Here is a 24,029-nt window from a genome sequence, read left to right on the forward strand (position 1 = left end):
AATCATTACTCCACTCTCCTACTATCCTATAAAACCCAACCTTCCCCTCCCCATACAGTCCCCCTCCCACCATATAAACACACCCCATCTACACACACCGTGTACCCACCCCTCCTCTGTCCCTTTGACCATGCCCCAACCCACCCCAGTGCTCCTTTTTCTCCCCCACTCCACCGAGCCCCAGGCCTTGAAACCCCGCTGCCTAGGCTATAAACTGGGACAACACTTTGAATGGCAAACAGAGGAGCAACTCTTGAGAACTTACAGCTCAAGAGCTGTGGCATTGAGTCTGCCCTTGAAGGTACTGGCAGGGCCAGTTTTCCACAGGACACCCCCATACATCTCACGACGACAGAGGGCAGGGCGTCACTGGCTCAGATGAAGACAGCTCAGCAGGGCTGCTGCTCCAGAGAAGCGGTGGGAGCTCCAGAGGAGGGGCCTCCCCAGGAATGAAACATGGCAGAAATGAAAGCACCTGAACCATAGATATGCAACACTTGCCATCCAGTATTATCTCTACAATCTCTATAATTCCTTCCCCCAAAGGAACATAAACGCAGAGCTGGGGCAGGGATGAGAAAGGTAGAGGCAGAGAGAAAGGAAGGAAGAGAGAGGGGAGAAGAGTTCAAGGGAGGAAGGAAGGACGTCGGTCTACAATTCTAGTTGGGTGTAAAAAGTGTGGTTTTTCTCCAACAGACATAGATCTGAGGTTCAATCCCAGTTTCAGGGACCAGGATTCTCAGGTGGGACCAGCCCTAAAAGCCTTCCACAGAGAGTGTGTGGTTGAGCGTGTACCCATCTCCATCCTCTTCCTCCAAAAGCAGCTTGTCGATGGTCAGGGAACTGATGGCTCTCCTGGGGTCTTCCATGTCCTGAAGGACGGGCTCAGGGATCGAGATGGGGAGCTGGACAAACTGGGGCCCAGACAGAGCTGGGGCCGGAGGCTGGTACTGCAGAGTGGACGTGGGCAGCGTAGACAGGGGCTGAGGCCATGGGAAGTAGGTGAGAGGTGCCTGGTGCTCTGGGCCCTCCAGCTGGGGCCCCACCGCGGGTGTGGTGGCACTTCTCGTCTGTAATGGGGCAGACACAGGACTAAGGGTTAGCAGCCCTGAAGTATTATTCACTGCCCACCCTCGTCCTGTAGAGGATCTCTATTTCCCCTAACTAGGCTCTTTCTTGCTGCCTCACTCCAGGAGGGGTCCATCTCCAACTACTCAATGTCTCCCTGAAGGGAGAAGCCAGGTACAGTTTGTATCCCTGACTCTATGACTCACCAGCTCTACATTTTTCGCTCAGGCCACTTCCATATTTGAAGCTAATTTCATTGGATATAAAATTTATCCCAATTCCAGAGATATTAAAATGCTAAGAGTGGGGATGTGCATCTTAAAATCAATGAAAATACCAACAATAAGACTATCACATAGCACAGTAGCTGTGTCACAAAGGTGGCCACAGTCCTGCCCAGAGATAAAGACAATCCTGGCTGCACACAGCAGCTTCGGCACTCTGAGGGCCCCTTGGGCCAACACAGCTCCACTTACCTTCCATCCTCAGCATCCTCTGTCTCTGAGCTGGGCCCCTATTGCCACTGCAGGCACCTACAAAGGTCAGGACCACACTCCCAGGTACTCTAAAACAATGCCTCTCAATTGCATAGCGACCACCCTGCAAACCCCAGGTCAAGCCTTCGAGACAGATGGGGCCCTCACACTTACTATCTCCCACTGTTGAGGAAGCAGACAGAAGAGGAAAGTCTCTGCGTGGAATGATGCCTTAGGGGCCCAAGTGTGCCCCTACCACCCCATCTTCCCCCTGTCATATTTCTCTCCAGTTTGCCACCATGTCTTGAGACTAAACTATTAGTTATTTAGGAAGAGCTTATCTCAATGACCTGGAGACCTTGTTGCAACAAAGATTCCAGTACAGGAGGTCAGGGGCAGGGCGTGGATTCTGCATGTCTAATCAGATCTCAAATGATGCCAATGTGGCTGGTCCAGGGACCACAGATTAAGTAGCAAAGCTAAAGGGTTTTTTCCTATGGAATGAGAGAGCTGGAAAGTGCCTCAGAGGCCTTCCAGCTTCCTAACAATGCCTTATTATTTCCAATATTTCAAAAATCCAAATGGAAACCCATAATTTTTTAGTGTTACACCTGTGTAGGTCAATTGCAACTGCAGGTTTCTTTACTCAGGAATAGAATTACTCAGGGCCTTATCTCCTGCTGATCAGCAGTGCCCACCAATTAGCTCTTACCAACTTTGATGGGTCAATTTACAAAAGGGCAGAACAAATAAATTATTACTTGGTAAATATAGTTTGATACACAGAAACTTTCAAAGCAGGAGGTGGGAATGATGAAAGGATAATAATGAAAGAAATTCTTGGTCAAGAAATGGTTGAGAGCCATTAAGTCCACCACCCCCACTCCCAGCCCAAGCCCCCTGTTATGGAAATGGGTTAGCTGCCTGGAAGCGGTGTTGAATTAAATCCTTTCTATCCAGCATCATACAAGTCCCTGTATGCTGGGTGGCCAGACAGGCATGGGGTGGGCGGGTTGCTGCAGGCCCTGCCTGGATGATAATCAACGGGCAGGGGAGCATCAGAACAACACTGAGCCCTTGAGGGAAAGGAAGGGGTCTTAGAGAACCAAAGCAAGCTCCACCATCAAGGCTGGGCTCTGCAACTGCTCATGAGGCCCCAAGTCCACCTCCCAGTTTTCCTTGGACTAAAGCTGGACACAGCTATAACCATAGGCCTTTTGTCCTCTGAACACTCAGGGAATACCCAGTTTTAACCAAACAGGTACCATTAGCATTAAGCGATTTCTCTTCCTTCCTCATTCCTGGGGGAGCAGGCCATTCCTCTCCTATTTGGCACTTGAAGGCAGCCCTTGGTTAAAATTGTCAGTTGATTTGAGACACTTATAACAACTAGCACTTATTGAGTGCTTTTTCTGTGCCAGAAACCATGCTGAGGATTCTACATGCATCATTCCATGGATCCTGATATCAACTCTCTTGTTAGTAGACTCATTTTATAGATAACAACAAGGTTCAGAGAAATTAAGTCACTTAGCCCAGGGTCACACAGAAAGTAAGTGAAGAGGCAAGGATTTGAGTCCCCTAAGTCCACAGTCCCCTAAGACTGTGGACTTAGGGGACTGCTATTATCCTCTTCTGAGGGGTTTCCAATTCACACCGGTTGCCAAGTCATTCACTCTACCTTCAAATTGAGCCCAAATTGAGCCCAATTTGATACTAGAGACATAACTCAAAAAATAACCCTGCATGTGGGTCAGACTCCATCAAAAGAATAGTTTTCTAAAATTGTGTATTGCCTGTTGCTCAGCCCAGAAGTCTCTGGCAAATCCCACTGTTAAGTGAATGACCACCCGTTAACTTATCTGAACAGAAAGAAAAGCCTAGCTCTGGCTGGAGACCCCCTGAGATCTCACATGGTATGCACTTACTAAACACTTAGACTTGTAACCCAGATTCACTGCTCACAGGGCAGTAGGGATGGTTAGAGAAGCAGAATGCCCCAACCCCAGGGAGCAGTAAGCATGGTAAGGGAGGCCATAAGCCTTCTTTGTGGAGGATATTCTAGGTCAATGGGAATAATAGCAGGCCTTCCAAGAGGACAAGGTGAACTTAGATAACCTAACTATGCTGGGAATCAAGAGCGAGGAAGATTGGGAGTCTAGAAGCCAGCCCATGTTCTAAAAGGGTGCCCTAGGCATGAGTTGGTGCAGCTCTGCCTTGTGTGACATACCGTGACATTAGTGATCAGTGGCTGGGAGGCGTAGGTCAGCACGGAGGAGGGCCCAACAACTGTGTAGCTGGGGCACACTGGCTGCACATACATGTCAGCTGAGTAAGGGCAGCTGACAGCTTCATGGGACATATACTCAGTGTAGGGTGTCCACGGGGCCAGGGGCTGGAGGGTGGCAGGGGCAGGCTGAGAGAGCCAGCCAGCACACAGAGCCCCCTCCTCCGTCACTGTGGAGGCAGAGACCTCCATGTCAAGGCAGGAAGGACCTGTGGAAAGAAGGAAATTGCAGAGTTGCAGGCACCAGCCAGGTGAGAGTCCTGGAGTAGCCCAGGGCTGTGGGGAGCTCTTACCCACTGTGGTGTACGTTGCCAGGGGCTGATGCGGCAGCACCACCTGGAGGGAAGAAGAAAACCAGGGTCAGTGTTCAGCCGTCTCCAACTAGCCCTCTGCAGCAAATTTGCTCAGAGGGTCCCAGAGCAGGAGAGAATGGGGGGAATTGGCCTTGCTAGAACAAAACACCCACCCCATGAGGGATTCCTGCTTCCACTTAGCAAGAAGGCTGTGGACTTAGGGGACTGCTATTGTCCTCTTCTGAGGGGTTTCCAATTCACACCCGGTTGCGCAAGTCATTCACTCACCCAAGCCCTGGCAATGGCTTTGCTCAGTGGGCCACGCCAGCCCACATCCCTCATCCCACTTCAACGAATCACCAATTTGTTCTACCCCAAGTCCATTCTGCAACAGCCATCACCATGGCAATGCATGGCCTTTGTGCCCCAGTGAGTGTTCCATGGGGCGGGGAAGTGTGTTCCTGCCCAACACCCTCCCCATACACACACTCTCTCCGTGGCCAGAGTGGACCCCTCACCGCTGTAGGTGTGACCGCTGCCCCGCTGCTGGCATGGCCGCGTTTCCTCCTCAGCAGTTCCTTCACTGGCTCCTTCACACGGACGCCCTGGTACGGCCGGGGTGGAGCCGGGGCTTGTTCTGGAGCTGTGGCTGTGGAAAGGAGTGTCACTGGGGCTCATCTCCCTCCTCAGACAAGTCCCCACCTCAGAGTGCCTGAGGGACTGCCTGCCCACCTAAGTTGTGTCTGAGCGCAGAGGAGCACATGAGACTTTCTAGAATATTTCTCCCAGTATTTCTCCTACCCTCAACCCTCTATGGCTCTCCTCTACCCGGGCCATTAAGGCCAAACTCCTTAGTCTAGAATTGAACGTGCCCCACAGGGTGATCTCAACCCATTTTTCCAACCACATTGCACTATGACATGAACCCAGACTCCAGCCTGAAGGCCTATCTAGATGTCTATCTAGACTTCTCTACATGTTCTTTGCCTGTCTCACCTCCTCATCTTTACTCGGGATTTCCCATGGTCAGGATTTCCCCTCACTTTTCTTAACCCCTTAATTCTTCCTAACCTAAGGCTAGTGCAACCTTCCTGGACCACCCAGCGGCCCACAGAGATTTGTTTCATCCTGCTGTCTGTCACTCAGATGCTGCCAGACCTGGTTAGTATTCACCACAGGGGGCAGTAGAGGGCGAAGGTCAGAGCAAGAAGTCTAAATCAGATGGAACACGTCTCTAAACCTTCCCCTGCAACACAGTAGCTGCGAAGTCCTGGGCAAGTTACTACACCTCTCTGTGCCTCCTAATCTTATTAAAGGAATGTTATAGGGAGTCCCTGACATAGTTAATGGGTAGCATAGTATATGTAGTATAAAATCAGATACAGAGTAAGCATTCAATTAATTTTTAGTCTGCTATTTAATACTGTTACCTTTTTTGGTATAAATTTCTGATCCCCCTAACTAGATTATGAATTTCTCAAGGTCAGATATTGTACTTTATTTCTCTATACCTTCTCAAGTAGTATGTTCCTAATAAGCTTAGTAAGTTACTTGTTGATTAACTGATTGGGTGAGAAGTTAAAATGTGCTATCTGCCATTCCTCTTCCCTTTATATCTCCTGGACCTTTGCATGGGCTGGAGTAAATGGTTCCCACATTCTCCATGGCTGCCAGGACACATGACAAATACCCAACGGTGATCCATGGACCCTCGGGCATCCAGACTTGTTCCCTTTGCCTTTTGTCATCAGAGCCAAGAAACCAAAGTGCAGAGCTGGACCATAGGGTTCCTTCTATCCTGGCAGAGCAAAACAAAAGCAGCCATCACTGGGCAGGGACAATCTGCCTACCCAGACAGTCCATAGCCTAGAATGGCACGTAGCACTGGCCTTTAGGGCTCACAGGTGGGAATTCATTATCATCCACCGATAAGGGCCCGGAAGCCTGGGTATCTATAAAACCCGGATCTGCAGCACTGCCCTGGTGGAACTTTGCTTGGTAAACACCCAGTTGATAAGATCCCAGGCCTGACTCTGCACCAGGCCTGCATCTGTGCTCCAGGCACACGCATGGCCTGGCCTCAAAGCTCAGCCGGCAGAGAAGGTGGCAGGATATGGCAAGGGGTGTCCAAGAGCCCCAGGAACACTTGGTTTGAAGCCAGAGAACCCCCAACTCAGATGCATTCACAAGGGCTTCTTAACCTGGCCAAGTAGCAATACAAGATACAGAGGCCCAGGCCCTGCACCTGGGTCTAGGGGCCCAATAAGGGCCTAGGAATCCCAGGATTTTATAAAAGTCTTTCAGGTAATTTGGAAGCTGTGCTAAGATGAGAACCACTAATAATTCATCCCTAATCTAACACAAGAAACTTTCTCCAACATCTAATAGATTAATTTCCTCTTTTTAACATCCCCTGTCATAATGAGAGACCTCTACTAGTATTCATTCATTCTTTTAGATATCCCTCAGCACTAAGAATACATTGCTGAACAAAATAGGAGTGGCCCCCACCCACAAGCACCTTGCAGTCCAGTGGGAGAGACCAGCATAAATAAAACATTTGCAAACTGTGAATTCAGGCTTAAAAGGGAGTGTATAGCAGAGGGAGCCAGCCTGCTGCTGCCTGTGCCCCAGGACCACCTGTGCACCATCACCTTTGTCCGAAGTAGCAGCAACAATGAGCTTGAGAGCCAAAAATATCTGTATTCAGAGGATGTATTCAACATCCCTGGGCCTCAATCTTCTGATCTGTGAAATCGAAATAATAATTCCTGTCTTGCACAATACTTGTGAGGATTAACTAAAACAATACATGGGAAGCTCCCAAGCCAAGTCCAGCATATAGTGGATGTTCAATACATGTTATTCTTCTTCCTCTCCCTCCACCCACTCCCACCCTGCCTGGAAAGCTGCAATATCTCATTCTCTGCCATACCTGCCTCCTGGTAACAAAGCATCACTTTCCTTTGCATTACCTACCAATGAAACTCACAATTCATGATCCATTAGTAGTGTCCTCATCTATAAAAAGATGATCGTTGTGGTGTGTACCTTGTAGGGTAATTTGAGAATTGCATGTAAATACTTAGGATAGAGCTTTTACCAAGTAAGTATCAAATCAATGTGAGCTAGTACAGGGTGGGGAAAGTAGCTTTATAGTTGTAAGTAAGCAAAACACAGTTTATTCTTTTATTATTGTTTATTAATTATTGTATCATTTTCCATACTCACAACTGTAAACCTACTTTTCCCCCACCCTGTATATTCATCACTAGCAGTAACACTAGCAGCCCATTCCAGCATCTGTTGATGGAGACCAGGTGCCCTGCAGAGTCTGAAAGACTATCACTTTCCTTCAGCTATTTCTCTCTTTTTTTAAGATTTTATTTATTAAACTTTAGAGGGAAAGGGAAGGAGAGAGGAAGAGAATATCAATGTATGGTTGCCTCTCATGTGTCCCCTGTTGGGAACTGGCCTGCAGCCCAGGCATGTGCCCTGACTGGGAATCGAACCGCGATTGCATGGTTTGCAGGCTCGCACTCAATCCACTGAGCTACACCATCCAGGGCTCCTTCAGCTATTTCTTAATGACACAAGTTGAATCCCGTCAACCTTCCTTCTACACACATCACTCCTGCACAAGTTCCACTTCCCACTTCCCCTTATGATGGGTGATGCCCAGTGCTGACCAGACCCCAGGTGTGGCCTGACATGGCAGAGAACACGGGCACCTGCCCTCCCACACACTGCTTACTCATAATCATAGTCACCCATGGCCACTTCAGCTTTGTTCATACCCATATCACTCACCCAAACTTGTCTCCAATTGGGTTTCCAGCTGTTTTCAGGCACAAAGTGTAGCCTGAGACATTCTGCACTCAGGAAACTCAGAGCACAGAGTTATTTGGGGGTCTGAGTACTGTGGCCACACTCTTAATTCAGCTGGGGACAAGAAAGGCTTGGTCACACACAGACACACACATCTCAGACCAGATCAAAGAAAAGTATATAGCTAACCCCTACCCCTGCCTGATTTGGATGTACATTTCTGGGGAAGACCTAAGAGCATGCCCGCTCCCGCTACCTCCCAGGAATAGACACTTCTAACACTTGGCTGCAATGTGGCCAGCTAGGCATTTCCAGGATCTTGTCAAGCAAAAGCTTCCTGCCTCCTGTTGTTTTGGAATCAATGAACAAACAGGGTTTGGGGAGGTGCTATAGCAGAGGGCACCACCCTCTGATGTATGGAGTTCCTTGAAACCCAGTGTCAACAGGTGTGCCCTGGCACAACCACCATATGGAGAGCAGTACCTATGGCAGTTAGAGAGCTCCCACCCCTCCCCAGGGTGTGCTGACTGCCCACCAGTGGGTTCACCACCAACCGCCACAGAATCTTATAACTGACTCCAGTGAGTGAGCAACAGGGGAGGTGCTTCGGTCTGTAGCTTTGCAAAATGACTGGGAAATATCAGAATCTGAAGCTCAAGATAATTCCCACAGGAGCCCAATGGCCAAGTGTATTTGCAAGATGAAAACTTGAGATTGGTGCATTTCACACCAGCCTTTGTAAAGCAACAATAAGCATTTCTAATTCTACAATAAACCATGTAGTCCCTACTACCACTGGCACAAGAAACAAACCCACAAATGCACATTTGGAAAAGGAAAGGAAAGGAAAGGAAAGGAAAGGAAAGGAAAGGAAAGGAAAGGAAAGGAAAGGAAAGGAAAGGAAAGGAAAGGAAAGGAGGTTGTCAGAAATCATGATTGCTTTGCCATGGAGTTTCTGGATCCTTGCACTGAGCTAGCTTCAAAACAAATAAACTAGAATATATAAAAGAAAAAAATTAAGATTATTAAATGATTCCTTAAAATAATAATAATAAAAGAAGAACCAGATAAAATAAAAAAGGAGATTTAAATAATATCAGAACACAAAAATCCAATTTCCCAAAGTAGAGTTGACCAGAGAATTTAATAGCCCCTTTATCAAATTGCAGCTCTAGGTGGTAACCCCCCCTCAAAGCCTGAAGCTTTCTCACCATTTATCCTGTGTTCTGAAGGCTCTGTAAGTCTCCTGTGGGCATCCAAGCATCCATCACTGAGAAAAAATGTTTCACCTAAACACAAGCCTCTTGGCCTTCATTGGGAATCTCATTTTTCAGGCGGAGAACTTCTGCCATATTGCCTTTCCACCACTGGAAATCAGTCACCAGTGGAGTTTGCAGTGGGGGGGGAGGCTCATTTACAGAAAACCCATGATTTCAGCCCCAGTAAGGTCTTCCCTTTTCCAAAAAGAGCAACGAGAAAATCTAAAGGTATAAAAAGTCAGCAGAAGACATTTCGGTTCCCCCTGCCACACACCCGGACATGCTCCGCATCACAAAAATAAGAGTCCTGCAGCTGCTGCTCTGCTAGACCATGACAGCTGCAAGCCAGTCGACTGGGCGCCTCAGACAGTGCTCTGGCTATATGTAGGCACTGTGCTTGCTTTGCACCAAGCTTAGGGAATATGTGGATTCTACTGATTTAAATAAACATGGCCCTCCAGTGCCTTGACGAAGGCACACTAAATATCACTGAGGAAATATGCAAAATTGTCAGCACTTGTTTATTTAGTGACCCCGTGCAAACTGCATTCATGCCAAAGTGAGGAAACTGCTTTCCTAGCAAAGCTGACACCCAAGCATTGCCCGCTGGAAGTTCTGCTCTGGCAGGCTGTAAGAGAGGCCTCTCCGGACAGGTGTTCCTAGCTAGAACACTTGTCAAGATGATCTTGCAAGAGGACTCTCCTCCCAACCAATGTCCTGCTACAGATTTCTAAAGAGCCACCATAGCCAGGCAGTAATTTGAACACCAGTTGGGCCAGCTGCTGTAGGGGCTAGGTGGGATTCAGAATAAGCCCACATATTTCTCACAAGGGAACCAGGAAGACGAACCTCTCCCACCCATCTTGACTGTCTAGCTCTGAAACCGGTATCCATTTACAACTGACTGGTTGAAGCTCAAGGCCACTGAACAGGGCCATTTTGAAAGACAAAACCCTCCCTACCCAGAAGGACAGGTGATTCACTATTAATCATTCCAAGTAACCACAGTAAATATTTTTCTCTCTTGCTGCTGAATCTCCAGTATTATTTTTATTAAAAGACCCATTAAGAAGAAATACAAATAATTTTCTCTTTACTTGTAGCAAAACCAAAACCAAATAATTGAACAATAGGAATTCAAGCCTAGGGCCAACAAACTTGCCCTAGCTCCTAACTGAAAAAAAAAAGTAGCTGACACTTTTCCCTTTAATATAAAGAAGTTTGTTTGTGTTCTAGGCCTATGATCACTGAGGCCTCCTGGGAAAGTTTAGCTCAGGTTGGCTAAAGGATAATTGAGATCCTTAATTTAAACACTAATGTGAGTGTTGTTTCTATAGTGAAGGTCTGAGTGTCCAAGTTTTCAAGTTTGCTTTTTCCATTCATGGACAATGGCTGATATTTTTCCAAACAGGAAGAAAGAACTTGGGCTTTGGCCAAAACTGGATTTGACACGCTACAAAAAAGTTTTCCTGACCAATTTACACTAGATTGTAGTTAAATTTTTTTAATGTAGGCCAACAAAGAGAAGCCATATGCATGTCAATGTAGGCTTTCTGTTTGCCAATGTTTGAACAGAAAGGCCCCTGCAGCCAGGAAATATCAACACTATATACTCTAGCAATCTGGATAAATCCCAGGGCAGAGAGGCGGAAAGGTGGTTTTAAAGAAGGTGTTCCAAAAATATAGAAAAGTGGAACCTCTACTGAATTGCAGTTTGATCTTGCTTGTAAGACTGCCGGGACAGCCCAGGAGGAGTTAGGTCTTAATGTCTTGATGTCTCTGTCTGAAGATCTCAAAGACCAAAGATAGTGGCTGACTCCATGTCTCTGGTCTGACTGGAGAGAGGAAGGACCTGTGCCCTCACTGCATCCCCATCCTATGAGACATATTCCCATCAACCTTCACAGAGCTCACTCATCAACCATAGGTCACTGGGAAAGACTAAGGAGAGCCATGGGCCCTTAGAATTTCTCAGAACTTTAAGCAAGTATAAAGGACCTACAGGGAACACCCTGACAAAGAGGAGCCAGGAGACATTCCTAAAGTACATTTAGGATGACTACAGAGGATTGTTCTGTTCTAGAACCAGAGAGCCCCAGACAAAAAGGGTCTAAAAGCCAAGTGACCCCTACAAAAAGGAAGCCAATGCAAGCCTGGAATGGATACCCACAGTGATTACACTCCTCTCAAACTCTTTTAGGCTTAAGCAGAGAGCCTGTCTACCCACAGACCACTCTCATGCACCAAGCTCCTGCCTAAGATGTCCCTGCTCTGCAGTCTCAGAATTACATAGATTGTCCCAAATGTTTTGAATGTTCCACCCCATACATGACCTTGGGCAGCCTCAGTCAAAAGGCCTGTAGTTCCAGGCCTGTAGTGTCCAGGTTCCTCACAGACACTGCTGCTGAGGCATCCAGCCTCCAGAGAGCTCTTAGCACCTTTCATACCACTCATCCATCTTCCTTCTAAGCATCCTGCAGACTAGGAAGACAGGGAAAGCTATTGCATTCTCTCTACTCCCAGAGACAGTGTCAGTGTAATGCCTCTTCTGTGTGGAGACTCAAGTATGTTGAATAAATCCATGCCAAGAGTCCATGTGTTTCCTCACCTACGACCTTAACTCCCAGGAACTCGGAAGTAACCACACTCACCTTTGCAATGGCCTGTGCCTCAAATAGGCTTTGACACAAATAATTTCATGTGAGGCTTCACCACGACTTCTGAAATAAGCCAGGCAGCTCTTCCTCTTACCCTCTTTTCCACTGATGAGGAAAGTGATGCTCAGAGATGTTAAGTGACTTGCCCAAGGACTGCGCTTATAAATAACAATAATCAACTAAACCCAGGACCTCTGATTCCAAGTATAGTCCATTTCTGCTTCCCTGCCTGCTTCCCCCCACCCAGGCAAGTCACATTTATTTCTCTAGGTAACAATGGAGGTCAGCTGTAGAATGGTCCACTGTCCTATTCTAACCCTCCTTCCCTCAGTTGGAGTCTGGGCTTGGACCACCCTGATTCAGCCTGCCTTGATGGCCAATTCCCCTAAGAAATGGTGTTGACAAACCAAAAGAGAAGAAAAAAGTCCATGAGAAGCTTACCAGCAGTCTGCTCACATGAGGAGTGACGAGAACTGAAAGACCCAAACAATTTCCCGCAAAGTTTTATTTTTGGTATTTTCGACTGAAATGACAGTGGATAGGTCCACCTGAGAAAGCAGCTGCATCTGCCCACCTTTTATAGAAACTTGGGTCACCAGAGCAGAAAGGGCTCCCATCTCAGATGCATCATGCTCCAGGGTAGGAGCAAGACCAGGAGACCCCTGGCAGAGCACTCATTGAACAAGCACTTGCTCAGCAGATTGAGCCATGTCCTTTCTATCATGGAGCTTATTATTGAATCTGGTGGGGTATAAAGAGCTAATCTAATAATTGCACAAGCAAGCCTAGAATCACAAACTCTAACAGAGCTGCATCTGCCTCAGAGTTGAAATGTTCTGGCTTGTTTGGTTCATCTGGCTGCTTTCCACCTACACTTGCTTCAGTGGGGTTTGCATGATCAGCGAGCTGGGTGCACCAGTCTGTAGAAGTTGTGCATAGAGAAAAGAGCCATAGTCATTCTGTTCCAATCCAGAGAGCCTGCTCTGGGGCCAGGCTCAGCCCACATCAGGATACACAACCCCAGATGTCCAGAGTCCTTCCCTAGCCCAGAGATCCTGAATAAACCCAAAGATGTATTCACCAGCTGGCCCTACCCCCTCCTGGCTGATTAGCCCACTGGAGAAGACCAGTCCTAGGAACTCAGATTCTAAGATGAAAATCAGCTGGCTCCAGAGGTTCTATACTGATTCTCAAATAAAATATCCTGGAATTCAAATTTTCAGGGGCTTTTGACTCAGACTACCCCCAATGAAATAAGAGCCCACCTCCATTTAAGGGTGGATGTATTTCCATTGGGAGGGAAAGAAGCATCTAATGTAACCCTAAAATTCTTGGTATTGAGAAGTGGTATGGGATCGTTTGGGACTCAAGCAGACCTCATTTGAAATAGCTACTATGTAGCTTATAACTGTGTGATTCTTGGCAAATCACTTAACCTGTATTCCCTATTTGTAAAATGAGATAATGTCCATCTCATTGGAGTATCATGAGGACAGCATAAAATTAACACAGTTAAACACCTAACGCATAATAGCTGCTCAACAAGTAGCTGATTCTCCTTTGATCTCAGCCAAAAATCCTTGGCCCTTCATTCCTCAGAAAAGTAGCCCTGACAGTGGCCCTAACTTTGCCCAGTCCTGCGACATCCTGGTACTGAACAACACTCTCCTCGATACACTCAGGGCGCTCTGCTGCCAGCCGGGCCTGTCTCAGCCTGCCTTCATTGTTCTCCTAGAGGCCATCCCTCAGATACCTGGGGCTGGTTTCCCCAAGCAGCAGGACAGCTCTGTTTAGGACACAAGAAAGCCAATGATGCTGCAGAGAGACTGGTCAAAGACCTCACTTGCAAATAGAACAAGCCTGGACAGGAGGAGTCAAAATCCTGACACTGGCCTCTTGTAAAAGATGCCATAAGCCAAGTAGCAGGGCTTCTTTCTTCGGAAGCCACCAGAGGATTAGGTTTGTTGCAGATTTGACTTTTGAAAAGATGAGTCCAACAAGAAGCGTGTTGGGGATTTTTGAGTGGCAAACAAAGTAAGGTGGCATGCCCTTGTCCTGACATTAGGTGTGGCCTCTCAAAGAACCTGTATATATCTCCAAAAAGGTAGGGATGTAGCCAAGATTAAGGCCATGGTCATAGATACTTCTTCAAAGGGTTCTTCAGTGGTCAGAAAAGGGACTTTTATCATCTACTAAGGCAAGGCAGACTTCTGGCTAACATATCCCGTATAGTCTCAGGTTTATTAACAGTAGCAGGGATGAAAAAAGGAGAGGGGCCCACACTGAGAGCATAAGACCATATCAGGGGGTGAACCAACCCCAGTTGCCCACCCAAATTCTATAGCAAGGCAAAACCTAAGTGAGACAGTGGAACAGAAGGTGGAAAAATACTTCTTTCCTTATTAGATCAAGACCTGTGTTCTAATAGCCAAGAGTTGGAAGCAACCTAAATGCCCATCAGTGGATGACTGGATCAAAAAACTATGGTACATTTACACAATGGAATTCTATGCTGCAGAAAGGAAGAAGGAGCTCCTACCCTTTGCAACATCATGGATGGAGCTGGAAAGCATTATGCTGATCGAAATAAGCCAGGCAGTGAAAGACAAATACCATATGATATCACCTTTAACAGGAATGTAAACAACAAAACAAACAAGTGGGCAAAATGTAACCAAAGACACTGAAATACAGAACGTGCTGACAGGGTCCAGAGGGTAGAGGGGAGGGAAGCACAGAGTAAAAGGGGATGGACTCACATGAATAAGTATGAAGGACACATGAACAATAACTAAGATGGGGGGCGGAGATGGGAGGGGGGTGGGGAGCACTGGGGGGTGCAGGGCTGGGAATACAAGAAAGAAAACTGTACTTGAACAAAAGTTAAATAAAAAAAAAATAAAAGAAAAAAAAAGACCTGTGTTCTGGTTCTAGCATCGCCAGTCTGATATAGAACAAGAAAAACCTATGGTTAGGCAGCTAGAGAAGAGAAAATTTACTTGCTTGTTCCTTAATTTAAACAACACCTAGTTTGGAATTTTCAAGACCAGAAAGATTTTTGCAAAAGAAATAAGCTTTTCCCTAGACCCTCAGACATGGATCACTTCCTTGAAGGAAGGACCCTTTAAACCTAACATCAACTGTACATTTTGGGTCTGACCTACTTACTCAAGTCCCAAGGCCCATGGCAGCCTGGGGTATAGCCTATGTAAGTGGAAGTAGCCCTGATTGTTGGTTCTTGATGTGAGATATAACTGCCAGTCAAAATGAACTTTTTTGCTAGGTCTCTGGTTTACTAACCAATGGCTCCATGGTTTGGGGGGAGGGGATTCCCTTGTGAAAGACACTGGAGAAGTTGTTCAAATATGAAGCCTGGGAAAGAAGTCACTGGCTCAGTCTTTAAGAACTATGTCCCCCTTTTAATTCATAAGATACCCATAAAGACAGAAAGCATGATCTTCACAGCCTCAGAGCTCTGTGGAGACTGATTTAACATGCTTCACAGTGACTCACTTTGCTCTAGGAATGAGGTCTTTACCCTGGAAGTAACCAAGGACCTGTGACCATGTGTTAGGGATCTTGCTGAAGGAATGGAGGATTGCTCCAGGTCAGGGCTGCCATTCTGTGTAATCTAAAGAATCTGGCAAGACTATACCTTCAGGGATCATTTCTATAGTTGTTTAAAGAACCTAGGAATACAGCAAAGGTGCCTGCAGCTGCCAATAAAGAGGAGGAAACAGAGGAGTGAGTGAACAATCTGAGCTCTGATATCCCCCCAAATTGCTCCATTTTTTTGTGTTGGAACTCTGCAGTAGATTTTGTTTGAATAAAGCAATTTATGACAAAAATGTTGTAGATGTCAATCTAGGTATCCTTGTATTTTCTTCCAAACACTCATATTTGTGTCCTAAGATGTCTCTTTGCTCCCAGTATCTGTGCAAAAAGTCTGATTATCATTTATCCTTGAGGCTTCATATTCAATGTCATATCCTCCATGACACCTTCCTTAATTCCATCTTTGCTTCCCTCCTGTTGAAGATAATTCTGTCATTGGATGGATGTGTGCATGCATAGGATGATAAATGGATGGTTGATTTTCCTTGTACATCTTTCTTTCTTGAATTGGTGTTGCTCTCACTGGGCATTCAAACTTGCTCCTATTTTTAATCCTCTTGCCTCTCTTTCTTCCTTTCTTTTCCCTCTCCCCAGGATTTCTCAGTTCTAGAAAGTTATAACTTTGGACTCTTTCTCATCTCCAATTAAATGTATGATTCTTCCCAGAGGATTCAAAGGTAATTCAGCTTTTCTTAAGTGTGGTCAAATCCTTTCTGGTCCCAACACCTGGTCTGAGAATGACTCTGGTTTATAATGTTTTGGCTACTTGCTCTTCCCAGAAAGTGATACCAATGAAACCATTACTAAGAAAAGAGCCAGCACATTGTTGTTTCAGTTTTCGGTATCATCTGTGCTATTTTTTGCACTCAAGTGTCATACTCATCACAGATGGATTATAAACACCTCAGTTCAATCTCATAAAATAAAAAAACAAATACAAGTTTGCCAGTCAGTACAAGCCTTCTGCCATCACTCCTTATAAGGCCGGTGGGAAATTGTGGCCCTAGTTCCAAGTAAGAGAATGGCCAGCTTAACTGTCAGCACGAGCCCTGATCACTACTAGCCTTACCATAAACTACAAGACTGGAAATAGGTGTCCTTCTATTTCACAAGAAATGCAGAACTCAGAGGCCACACGAGTCATAATCTAGAATTAGCTGTGTAACATTTGTCCTCAGAGGTAGAAGTAAGAGGAAATGAGAAAATAAGAACAGTAATTAATAGTTATTGAGTATTGACTTAATGCCAAGCACTGTTGTGAACACCCACCACGACCCTACGAAGAACCACATTCTCATATAAGAAAACAGCAGCAGAGTGAGGCTGGTGGACTTGCCAGCATCATACAACCGGTGAGGCATAAATCTAGGATTCAAACTCAGGTCTGCCTACCCCAGGGGCTCACTTTAAACCACTAAGGGCAAAGAAAGAATGGAGATGTCACTCTCTGATTTAAAATTAAACCCTACTCTGTATTAAACCCTTGCTTTCCACACCCCAACCCCTCCCCCACACACACACATGCATTTGTGCAGACATGCACAAAAAGAGATGGCCTGACTCTTCTGAAGTCTAGACAGTTCAAGGGAGAAGGAAGTGCCAAGGAGACAGAATTCTTGGCTCCCAGCACAGGCTGCCACACAGGACTCTCCATTAGTGCTGCTCAGAAAACAGGGGAACTGGGTTATCTGGGAGAGATTCTAGGTGTCTCTCTCCCATCTGAGCCCTGCTTTGCAGCTACAATATCTGCAAAAAGCCCTATAGAGGAGGTATAGCAGCAGGGAAATGACCTTGTTTCCTTCCATAACAAAACTGAAACACGTGCATTGAAAATAAGTTTTCAACATATTGAAAGGCATTTACACCTGTTTCCATTTTTCTTTATTCTAAACATCAAATATCCTTTTACATTTTATCTTATTAATATAAATATATACACAAAAATTACATTAAAATATATATGGAGTTCAGTAAATTATTATTAATTCACTAAATAATTCAAGGAGCGTAATATTGAAACCCCCGAAGTCTCTCTCACCTTCCCTCTCAAACATCCCTTCCTCTCTCTTCAGAGTTTATAAGTATTATGGCTTCTGACATTGTCTATTAGTTTTTTTTTTTAATTTTTAAGCTTTACATAAAGAGAATAAACCAGAAAATAATTCTATGTTTGCATTATTTGCCTCAAAATTGGATTCATGTATTTATTTACAGGTAGTTGTAGTTAAATGTTTTTATTGTTAAAATATTTTTATTGTATGAGTGAATTACTAGCCCAGTTTTTAAGCTTCAGTTTTCTCATCTATGAAATGGAGATAAAACAGAGCCTACCTCATAGAGTTTTTATCACATTTAAATGAGATAATACACCCAAAGTGTGGCAAAACCAACAGTTGCTACTCCCAACATCAGCCTTCTCCTTCCTTAATAATAACTCCTGCAATGCGGAGGGTGGCTATGTGCCCAGCTATAAAATTACACTACTCTCCCTTACAGATAGAACTGTCCATTAAATGTCACCAGAAGTATAATATTGGGGGGAGAGGCAATGATGAAGAGACATAGTCTCTTTGCCTTTCCCTTGTCGTCTTCTTTGTTGTCCAAAACACCGACGTGATAGCTGGAGCTACAGTGGCAACTATGAGCCAACCTCGAAGACAAAAGCCACATGCCAAGGACAGCAGACCAGGAAGACAGAAGTAGCCTGGGACATTGTGGGCACTATAAAGACTCCATACAGTCCTGCACAGCCTACTACAAACTTCTTTTTGTGAGAGAATGTATATCACTGTCTTATTTAAATCCATGTTGTTTCTGGTCTCCTCACTAGCAACCAAATATAATCCAGACTGATCCAAAAGAATATTTGGTACACTGCACAGCACCACATAAGTACTCAATGCCCCATAGCTGATATTCATCCCTGTGAAGAGAATTGAACACTTCCTACTCACAGAGCACTATATTCAAAAGTGTGTTAGAAGCCAGCTCTTTCAACCTCCAGGTCAGTAGTTCTCACACTGACTACACAGTAGAATCACCTGGGAAGCATTTGCAAACTCAACGTTCAGGGGAATTTAAAGAGAACCTTTGGGTCGGGAACTAGGCATCTGCATTTGTTGAATGTCCCAGAGGATTAGAACATGGAGCCAAGCCTGAAAAGCAGCGCTCTAGGCAGATGCAAGAATTTCTTCTGTCCAAGAACTGGTGCTTGAAAACGTGTATTTATGTTGTATAAGCACTCATGAAAGCTCAGTAAGTTGAGCTGGAAAAGGAGTCCAGTAAAGTTCAGTTTTCTTTCCCTGAGCCCAGAAAAGGCAAGTCCCATTTTATTGCTGGACACTTGAGACCCTGAGCAATTAGGTGGCCTGCCTAAGGCCCACACAACTGGCAAGTACAATCCATGGGCTCTCTGTCCATAGCCTCATGTGACAGGCCCACAGGATTTCAAAGAAGGCCTCCCCATCCCAGACAGACCCTCTCTTCTAAAGCAGTTATTGAGCAAGAATGAGAAAACTGGAGTGTTGCTAAATATTTCATAAAGGTGAAAATTATGTTAATGATCATCATCAATTGGCCAACTTTGGTTTGGTTGGCTCAAAGTGAAAAATTGATGGACATCCTTATTTTATGGGAAGATACACTTTAGATACAAGTCAGAGGGAAAAATAAAACCTAATACCTTTACTTTGAAAAAGTTTAAAAACAACACTTTACAGGACTTCTAATGATGTGAATTAAATGTTCAGATATTTAGCTAACAGTTTTACATGACCTTGGTTCTTTTTGTTCCTCACAATAAAGCAGATTTGCAGCTTTGAACTTAAGAGATTTGAGAGATTTCAAAATCTGTGACTCGAGAACTTTCTGGGTGTAGCAGGAGGCAAAGATGGCATTTTTCTTTGGTAAATATAGGGAGCAGGAAGTGAAGTACCCACCTTGAAATCGCCTGCTTCTTTACCAATAATCTGTTTGCCTGGTAGATGCATGTCATTTATTTCACCTCTTTCTGTGCCTGGGAATCCCTGTGTGTCTTTCAGATCCTACTTCCCCTTATCAACAAAAACCACCAAGTCAATAAATATGCTTGGTAAGAAATAAAGGTGCTTACTAGGCTCCTTGAGTAAGCAAAGGTGGTAACAGAATAGAAATATCAAGCGGCACTCCACAAACCTAAATTACTTCTTTCGGTAAGTTTACCTGAATTTATGCAGGAGAGAGTTTCCAAAACTGTACACATATGACAGGTTTTCCTTATCTTTAACTGCATTTTTATCTGCCTCAAATTAGTTGGCCATTTCATGGAACCCTGGAGTAAATCCCGAGGCCGGCGTTGATGCGAATCTTGAGGCTCTACTGCATGTGCCTGGTGAACCTCTGCCCTGTGCAAGCCGTCTGAAAGCAAAGGCGCATCCCCACATGTATACTTTGATAGTAACTATTCCCTGTTCCTAAGGCGCCTCCTTGGGAACTACACCAACGAAATGCCAATGCTCAGAGTATGGCATCAAGACAACCAGCCAATTCAGGGAAAATCAGTCAGGCCTCCCTTTCGTCATCACATAGGCTTTCCCCTAACACAAGAAACAACAAGAAAAAACAGTTGTTCCCTCATTTTTCTAATGGGTGGGATTGAGTTCATTATATACGATTTCATTAATTTTGAAGAGGAAGTCAACCAAATCTGATTTAGGCGTGGTGCAAATCACTTACTCAATTGACTACAAGCTTTACCTGCATTGGTGCTGGCATTGTGCAACCCCAGGGCGCTGAGTGCCCTAAGGAAACGAATACCAAAGCAACTACCCGCATAGGTGTAGACCCCAGGTCTGCAAACTATTTCTGTCAAAAGCTAATAGTAAATATTTTAGGCTTTGCAGGCCATAGGGTCTCTGTGGCAACTTCTCTCCTGTTGTAGCAAAAACAGCCCCGGACAGTATGTAACCGATGAGACGTGTCTGTGCTCCTGTAAAACCGAATTTAGAAAACCAGGTGTCAAGACTGATTTGGCACCCTAGCCATTGTGTGCCGACCCCGGCTTTAGACAGACCCTTGGAAAACAGTTTGTAAGAGCCTATCATTCAAGAATATTCTGACTGTGACTTTTTAACTATTCTAATCAAAGTGTGGAAAATGATAGACATGACGGAATTTGTCATAACCCTGATCACCCAAGGCAGGCCCATGGGAAGTGTCCAGGAGGATGGGAGCTCTCTCATTACTGGTATTAGTTATCAGGAGATTGACAACACATCTACATTCTCTAATTTAGCTCTGACAAAAAAAAAAAAAAAACTTGTAAGGCAGGGATTAGATCCCCTGCCCCCATGTTCTAGGTTTTTAAGAATATGAGGTTAAATAAGTCAGTTGCAGAGCCAACTTTCAAACCCAGACTTGTCCCTGTGCATCACTCCTGCTGTCTCTGGGGCACTGTTGGTAGATGGCCTTAACAAGGGCTTCTTGCTGGGGTAGATGTTATGTTTCACATTCAGGAGAGGCCTGCAGGACAAAACGCAGAAGCCAGGGGGAGAATTGCAAGTAGAGTGACTTCTTTAATTGATCAGCCAAGCAAATCTCAGGCCCATGGATGGGGCTTGAAGATTTCCACTTCTGTGTGCCGGCAGTTCTGAGCTGATCTGAACCAAAAGCCAATGTTCACATTTAGTCCACAAACGAGGGTCATGTGTCAGGTGGGGAGGAGGCAACAATTACAAAGTGAGTGTTTTCTTAACCCTTTCCAGAACCCCATAGTACAGTCATTTCAGCTCATGCCTTGAGGGTGTTTTCTGAAAAAAGAAAGTGCCCTTTCAGCACTCTTGGTGTCTGATTTCAAACCCTGCCCTTCCATCAGGTGATTCTAAGTGGGCTGACAAATGTTGCCCTGTCTTACTGGTTTTCACACAGGGTTTAGTCACCCAGGTGCCCTTGGTGCCCTCAGTACTCTAGACAAGGGCCTTACTTGGATTCAGGGTAAGAGGAGGGGTCCAGTGCCCAGGACCCTTCCTAAGTTTTTTAAGGTGCCAAAGTACAGTTAAGGAGCATTTTAATTGTGTGCATCTAACACCAAGAAGGTTCACGCAGGTATTCCCCTGACAAACTTTCAGTGCAGTCTTCCTAAGGGTGGAGTTTCGTGGCTTCTGATTTGACTTCCAGGATATGAGCAGGGAACATGCCTCCAGCATCCCCTTTTATAAAATTTCCAGTCTCTTAGGCAGAATTAAAGAAGAAAAATGTAGTGTGTAACCAAGAGGGGGAGAATATGAACACAGGGAAGCAACCTCTGTCTCAGACACTGAAGCACAACCAGAGCATCAACATCACTTCGGTGGTATCTCCACTCACTGAGGACAGCTCTGCAGAGCAGGTTTTATTTTACCCCATTTTACTGTGAGAGACCTAAAAATTAAGAGTAAAGGAGAGTGACTTGCTCTGAGTAGATAGAAACCAAAGCAGAAGTCCCTCCAGGGGCTCACATAAAACCCACTGATTCAGTGCTAAGTGTAATGGCATGGGGACACATAGCAGCTCCCAGCAAAGATATTAACGCCCACCTGCCCTCAGCCACATGGCACTCCCACAGGGCTGCGTGCCATTGTCCCCGAAAACTAGGGTCCTGCTCAACACCCCTTCAAGTAGCAGTTGCACACCACTGACACTAGAATATCCCCAATTATCTTGGAAGGATTCCATAACTCTCAGATCCAAATTATAATTCATTTTTTTATTTTAAAAAAATCATATCTTGCTGATATGATGCGACTTCACAATCTGAGAAATTGTGAAATCACTCCTCACATTACACATTAACCAGCTCAATTCCAGAGAGTTGACACAAGAAATAATGAAACAATGAATTGGTGATAAAGTGACCGTAAGTTATGTTTTAATCAATGAAAGTATATTTTCAGAACTTTAAGAACTCCAATAAAATACCTTTTTGTAAAATAAATACACTCCCTAATTTATCTTTTTCTGTAAATCCAAATTCTCTTATATTAAGTTTGCTTGAGGGAGGGCATACCTGAACTCATTAAAGGGCATTTTAAAGACCTAAGCACCTTTAAAAAACCAATAGAGCAATTTTTTGGTAATATTTCTTTCTTGAGAAAGTACAGAACTGAGCCTCAATAAGCTTCATCAATCATGAAGCCATTGAGTTGACTTTGTTATTTCAAGAAAGGAATGTTGTAGATAATCTCTGTATGATTTCAGTTATTAATAACACAAGTCTCTGCTCAGTCCCACATAATGGAAAATAAAGTTCTCAGTTGTTCCATCCAAGGCCAGGAATAAACATTAAGATTCAAGATAAACCTGCAGCCCTTTTTCACTGGTATACCCAAGTCTTGCCACAAAATGAGAAGATTGACAAGAGGCGAGACAGTGAAGCGGGTAAAGACATGCTTGACAAAGCCAGCTTTCCAAATTGTCCCATCTGAAACAAATCACACTTTGACAGGCAGAAAGCTCAGTAACTCAGCCCTGGCCAGTGTGGCCCAGTTGGTTGGAGCATCATCCCATAAATCAAAACGTTGCAGCTCCATCCCCCATCAGGACACATGCCTAAGTTTCGGTTTGGTCCCTGATCAGGGTGCGTACAAGAGGCAAGAGATCACTATTTCTCTCTCATACTGATGTTTCTTTCCCTCTCTCCCTCTCTTCTCCTCCCTCTGTCTAAAATCAATGACCATTTTCTCGGGTGAGAAAAGAAAGAAGGAAGGAAGGGAGGGAGGGAGGGAGGGAGGGAGGGAGGGAGGGAGGGAAGAAAGAAAGAAAGAAAGAAAGAGAGAGAGAGAGAGAGAGAGAGAGAGAGAGAGAAAGAAAGAAAGAAAGAAAGAAAGAAAGAAAGAAAGAAAGAAAGAAAGAAAGAAAGAAAGAAAGAAAGAAAGAGAAAAGAAAGCAAGCTCAATAACTCAAAGAGAAATAGGCCCATGGAATTGAACCACGGGCTGAAAGTAGCTGTTTATAAAATAAAGTCAAGTACAGAACTGCATGGCTTTCCCCTCTGAACCCCCAACCAGCATCACATTTGGCTGTTGTTTGTGAATCATAAATTGCCCTTTCTTCACCGCAGTGATTCATGCACAGCAGTGAAGTTACAATGAGCTGTCCCACCTTGGAACAGTAGTTCATTCCCCTCCAACCTGGAAAATCAGCATCACCTCTGACAGGCTGGTTTCTCCACCAGGCTCTGTCTCGCCCACCTCATTCCTCCCTGATTTCCTGCCTGGGAACACAGATCCCCGTGGACCCCTTTGCCACCACCACCTCTTCAATGACAGGCTCACTGGTGAGCCCCCAGCCCCTACCCATGCTGATACGGCTCTGACAGCCACAGCCGAACCACTTACATTTTTGCCAGAGCATGGCCTGTGACAGGATGTTGCCTTTTTTCTTTGAAGCAGACAGTTTGGCTTCTTTAATGTGAGACCTGGGTGTGCTTGCCTCCAGTGTAGCCACTGCTTGCTCAGAGGCAGTTTCCTCAGCTTTTTAAAGGCCCAAGTTCCCGCTGCGCAGGAGCACAGCGTCATCACATCCTCCCACCT

The 24,029-nt window shown here is 45.1% G+C and overlaps 1 protein-coding gene across 1 annotated transcript; it reads right to left on the reverse strand.

Moving 5' to 3' along the window:
• Positions 1-695: 695 nt before the first annotated feature.
• POU2AF1 (POU class 2 homeobox associating factor 1) lies at positions 696-24,029 on the reverse strand. Its single transcript, XM_037065545.1, is given in 6 exon segments — positions 696-1,070; positions 3,775-4,040; positions 4,125-4,167; positions 4,643-4,773; positions 23,835-23,958; positions 23,961-24,029. Coding segments are annotated over 6 exon segments (933 nt in total). The 5' UTR covers positions 24,015-24,029; the 3' UTR covers positions 696-755.

Source organism: Sturnira hondurensis, unplaced genomic scaffold (assembly GCF_014824575.4).
Source record: "Sturnira hondurensis isolate 20B ecotype Veracruz unplaced genomic scaffold, ASM1482457v3 Scaffold0015793, whole genome shotgun sequence".
Classification (NCBI taxonomy): Eukaryota; Metazoa; Chordata; class Mammalia; order Chiroptera; family Phyllostomidae; genus Sturnira; species Sturnira hondurensis.